Raw genomic sequence first — 5907 nt, 5'->3', positions numbered from 1 at the left:
AAGAATACTCCCTGAGGTATGATTACGGAGCGATAACTGAAATTTGTCGGTTTTGTACTCCGTTATTACTCGCTTAGGAGCACAAAGCGATGTCTCCTAAGAGAGTAATCCAGGAGTATTCCTTTTTATTGATAGGGGAGCTATAAGCACCTCGTTCAAAAGAAATTGCGTATTATTGGAAAAATGTATCATAAGGAAAACTACAGAAAATATTTCATATACATAGAAACAATAAAAAAAGGATGCAATAATTGAATGTCGATAGCACACAGTTAAATGAAGGTCTGTCGGTATGTATTGCAACTTCTGTTTAAATTTATTAAATGTTGTTTTCTATACCGCTAAATACTTTTCAGATTAGCAAATTAGTATCAGCATTTACGTATGACCACCTGGTTTTAACGTTCATATAATGCCGGTCCAGAGCTTTTACTGGGGGACATAGCTATTAGATGGGCAAAGTAACCTTCACATTGATCGTGGTTAAAACAAGAAAGTTTTATACACTCTCCCTATTTGCGTAAGCTCCTGAACACCCAAGCATTCCTGACACCACCCTGCAAAAAATTGTGCGACTAATCTCTAAAGAGAGTATTCCGAGATTACTCTCAATCGGGTACAATTGGGCATTAATTAGTCGCAACTAGTCTCATACAGGTACTAATGGAGATCAATTAGTCTCGACTCATCCCGTATGGGTATAATTGGAGATCAATTAGTCCCCAACTCATCTCTAACCGGTACTATTAACGATTTAATGATATGTACGCACTTAGTCAATGAAATCTCATGTCCGGCGTTGGCACACAGAGAGAGTATTCGCCTAACAAAACTGAGCACCCCGGTTCGAATCTCAGCTGGCGCAAATTTTTATTTTTATTTTTTAAAAGTGACTAGTCCCTTTTTATACCCATTCGGGTATAAAGGTGAACAATTAGTCTCTTCATAGGACATGCTCGAACAAAAGCGATCAGTTCATTCCATATAAAGAGATCAAAAGTGGTATTAGTCGCATGCTCCTTTGCGATTGCTCCCGGAGTCATCGAGGACCAGTCCCATTTTTTGCAGGGCAGGAAATCATGTAGTTATCTCACCGTTTTATTATCGTTCTGTTTTACTTTGAATGCATTTGCCCGCATTAGAATTCCAATATTAATCAAAAATGTAATAAGTATTATTTATGTATGTTTTGTCTGATCTCGTACTTATGTTACTGTTAAGATCTTTTAATATTGTATACATGCATGAGATTAAAAAATTAAATAAATGGATTGCGTAAATAGCAAAATCTTTTATCTAATATGTGAGGCAATGAAGCGCTCTTTTATCACTCGTACAGGAGGCTTTCGGGATGCCTCTCATGGGAGCACTCCCATATTGATCGTTCGGGAGGAATGTGGGATGTTTTTCTATGTGCACTCCCTTGTTGTCTTTTTGGGATGGATAGGGGAGGATTTTATGGGAGTACTCCCGTATTGCTCCATTAGAAGGTTTGTGGGATGATAATTCTGTGTGTGCTCCCCGATTGCTCGTTTAGGAGGTAAAACGGATTACTCCCCCTCCTAGGACATCCAATGTTAAAGGGAGTATACAAAATTACATGCTTATACACAGAAGCATAGGGAGCAATGGGGAGTATTCGTATACTCCCAAGGGAGTACTCACCGAGCAATCGTACGATGCACCCAAGTTCTACTGGGTGGTGAAATAATAATAAGGTGTTGTCACTTAGGGGGTGGTAGTTGTAATTTTGGCAATTTCGACATACCAGCGTTACAGTAATGCCTACTCTATCGAATAAACAGTGAGTTTGGTAGTTTCAAAATATTTTTATTTGCAAATAGCTTACGTATAAACTATGATAAAAACATAGTAAGGTAAAACCGTTCTCTCAACTCGTCGGCCATGATTTTTTTTTTAAGTTTGTCAACATTTTAAAATCATATAAAATTTGTTGGCAGCATATCATGCACTAATGGCAACCCTAAACGCATTTCTTTACATTGACATTCCGAGAATTATCACCATCGTAGACGGCCGCGTTGTAAGGAGCACGATCTTGTATACTTATAAATTTTATAGTTAATAGTTAACTTCCATATGCAAATATCTATCTACTTTCTCCGTTAATAAATAGTGTTAAGAGCAATACCTAAGTCTCTTGCGTGCTTTTACTTTAACACTCGAATATCAAGGTAAAAAGCGTAACAGTGTGGCGACGAGGATGTCGGCGGCGCGCAATAATTAAAAAAAAAAAAAAAAAAGACTGACGGTGGTTGCATTTTCTCGGAAGCACTAGCGCTCCATCGACCTTCAAATGTTGCGTTGAAGGGCAAAATCAAAACCAGCGGTATTTTTGTTCATCGGTATTTGCGCATCACATACGGTTAGTCACACAAATACAGCAGCGCAACACAAAATAAGTAGCGGTATTGCAAACGCAGCCCAGGCGAGTACATCGAACGGGTTACCGGTAGCTGTGCACTCAGATAGCAGCAACAGCAACGAGTGAACAACAAGAATACCAGACAGACAAGTAGCATAGGCGCAAAGTTAATTTGGCGCATATTTTTACCAAAGAGTTTTTGCATCGCCCGACGACACGTAATGGCATTGGACAGCGTAGTGGCAAAGTTGTTGGTCCAACAACAGGAAGCATCAGAACGGCAGCAGCGGTTAATTGAAACGCTGGCGAGTTTAATACAGAACAACAAAGGGGGTAGTAGTTTGCAGCAACAACAGCAGCCAGAGGCATTAGCAGACATCATTTCTCGCGGTATTCATGAGTTCATTTATGACCCAGATAATAACCAAATTTTCTCAAATTGGTTCAGCAGGTACGAACAGCATTTTACGGAAGATGCGAAATCATTGGACGACGCCTGCAAAGTTAGACTTCTCTTAAGAAAATTGAGCCCGCAAGTTTACGAACAATACGCAAATTGTATTTTACCGAAGCTACCTAAAGACTGCGATTTCCAAAATACAGTTCGGCAATTGAAAAAACTTTTTGATCGTCAAGAGTCAATATTCAGTGTGCGTTATAAATGTTTACAAATCACCAAAGAAGAGTCCGAAGATTATACCGCATACTCAGGTCGAGTAAACAGTCAGTGCGAAAAATTTTTCCAAGGCAAAATGTCTTCTGCGGAATTAAAAGTGCTTATATTTATATGTGGACTTCGATCACCGGCATATAACGACATTCGGGGAAAATTGCTTTCAATGCTAGATACAAATGTAGATACCACATTGGAGCAATTGACATCAGCAGCGCAAAGACAAATTGTTTTGCGTGACGATACAAAGCTTGTTGAAACCACAAATTCTTCGACGGTGAATGCGATTTCTGCAGATGGTAAGTCAGAATTTCGTTCAAGTAAACAAAAGCTAAAAAGCCATACCAAACCAACCAATCAAGTAAACGAAGTACCAAAACGTCCATGTTGGCAATGCGGAGCCATGCATTTTGTTAAATATTGCACGTACTCACAACACAAGTGTAAAGATTGTGACAAAATTGGGCATAAAGAAGGTTATTGTAGTTGTTTCTCTAAACGAGCAAGTGCCTTAAACTCAGGTCAACGTAAAATTAATCGAAATACGCAAAGAAAATTTCAGCAACGTAGAAATTTTAGAACGAAAGTTGTTGTAGCCAAGCACAGTGTGAAGAGCATAAACAACATTAATATGCAGCGCAAGTACATTAATGTGGTCGTAAATTCGTGTCAAATCAAGCTACAATTCGACACAGCCGCAGATATCTCTCTGATTTCAAAAATTAATTGGGCGAAGCTAGGTAAACCAGCATTACATACGTGTGAGCATAAAGCATCAGATGCATCGAAGAACCAAATCCCTCTTATGGGGCAATTCGAAGCAATAGTAACTCATAAAAACACATCGCATAGCTGTATAATTTACGTCACAAGCCTCCCAAACTTAAACATTTTTGGGATAGATTTAATTGAAAAATTCGGATATTGGGACACACCCATTCGTTCGGTTTGCAATGTAATTACAAGCAATATGAATAAAGATGCGATATTCAAAGTCATTCTAAGTAAATATCCAGAAGTGGTCCAACAGCATACAGGCCACTGCACCAAATTTAAAGTCAACTTAGAAATAAAACAAAATTGTAAACCCGTGTTCAAAACGAAAAGACCCGTACCATATGCATCATTAGCAGCGGTAGATCAAGAGCTAAACAGACTACAAGATGAAAATATCATCACACCTATTACACAGTCAGATTGGGCAGCACCCATAGTAGTTGTACGTAAGCCAAATAATCGCATTCGAATTTGTGCTGATTATTCGACAGGTTTAAACGATTGCATGGTACCTAATCTGTATCCAATTCCGCATGCAGATGATATATTCGCACAAATGTCGCTTTGCAAATATTTTAGCAAAATAGATTTATCCGACGCTTACCTTCAATTGGAAGTCGATGACGAATCCAAGAAAATTCTCACGATAAACACGCACAGAGGTCTTTTTACATTTAATCGGTTACCACCAGGACTAACCTCTGCACCAGGTGCTTTTCAAAAAGCTATGGAAACTATCCTCAGCAATTTAGAGGGAGTTATAACATATCTGGATGACGTGATCATAGCTACACCTTCAATACAAGAAAATTACAAAATGGTTATGAACGTAATGGAAAGGTTCAAAGAGCACAGTCTCACGATAAACTGGTCAAAATGTGAAATTTTCAAAACGTCAATAAAATACCTGGGACACGTCATTGATGAAAAAGGTATACATCCAGATGCATCCAAAGTGGAAGCAATCAACCACATGTCGATACCTACAAATGTAAGCGAACTCAGATCCTTTTTGGGAGCGATAAACTACTACGGCAAGTTCATAAACCGTATGAGAAATATTCGATATCCACTTGATGAGTTATTGAAAGCAAATAAAAATTGGAAATGGACGTCGGAATGTGAGAAGTCATTTAACGATTTCAAACAAATATTGCAATCGGATCTTGTGTTGACACATTATAATCCTTCACTTCCTATATCCGTAGCAGCAGATGCATCCATTGTTGGTATAGGAGCACAAATTTTTCATACTCTGCCAGATGGAACAAAAAAAGTCGTATATCACATCTCAAGAGCACTTACTTCGACAGAGAAGCGGTATAGCCAAATAGAGAAAGAAGCGTTAGCACTCGTATATGCATGCACAAAATTTCACAAAATGATATACGGACGTAAATTCACGCTATTAACGGACCATAAACCACTGCTTACGATTTTTGGTTCCAAGAAAGGCATCCCAACGCACACCGCCAACAGATTACAAAGGTGGGCATTAATTTTAATGAGCTACGATTTTCAAATTCAGTATGTCAAGACCACAGAATTTGGAAATGTTGATGTTCTATCACGGCTTATAAGTCAACAAAGACAACAAGATGAAGAATTCATCATAGCCAAAATTTTTGTTGAAAACGAAATAAAAACTATCCTTCAAGATAATATAAAAACGTTACCAGTTACACTTGCGATGATAAAACAGGCCACGAAAAACGGTAACACACTTAGCAAAATCATCGAACGCGTTAAGGAAGGATGGCCAAAATCATCAAAGCAGCTTGCGGCGGACGAAGAACTATTTTTCAACCGAAAGGACTCATTGTCAGTCGTTGACAATTGTGTCATGTATTCAGATCGAGATTTTTCGAAAGCGGATCCTCAAGCAGCTACATAGAGGGCATCAAGGTAGCGAACGTATGAAAGCGATTGCGCGATCGTACGCTTACTGGCCAAGGATCGACGCGGATATAGTTGCGTTTGTGAAACAATGTCAAAGTTGTGCGTTAAACGCAAAATCTCCGACAAAAGCCAAACTAAGCTCATGGCCAATCACGAAGAGTCCATTAGAGCG

At 38.8% G+C, this 5907-nt stretch overlaps 1 protein-coding gene across 1 annotated transcript; it reads left to right on the top strand.

Moving 5' to 3' along the window:
- Window positions 1-2000: 2000 nt before the first annotated feature.
- LOC118750285 (uncharacterized protein K02A2.6-like) lies at window positions 2001-5044 on the top strand (the record flags this gene model as incomplete). The annotated part of the gene is given in 1 exon segment (XM_036485011.1): window positions 2001-5044. A coding segment is annotated over 1 exon segment (2437 nt), but the record flags the coding sequence as incomplete, so codon positions are not given.
- Between the last annotated feature and the right edge of the window lie 863 nt (window positions 5045-5907).

This window comes from Rhagoletis pomonella, unplaced genomic scaffold (assembly GCF_013731165.1).
Source record: "Rhagoletis pomonella isolate Grant_MI unplaced genomic scaffold, Rhpom_1.0 Rhpom_scaffold_00194, whole genome shotgun sequence".
Lineage (NCBI taxonomy): Eukaryota > Metazoa > Arthropoda > Insecta > Diptera > Tephritidae > Rhagoletis > Rhagoletis pomonella.
Note: the sequence above shows the minus strand (reverse complement) of the source record. Positions and strands in the feature narration are given on the sequence as shown.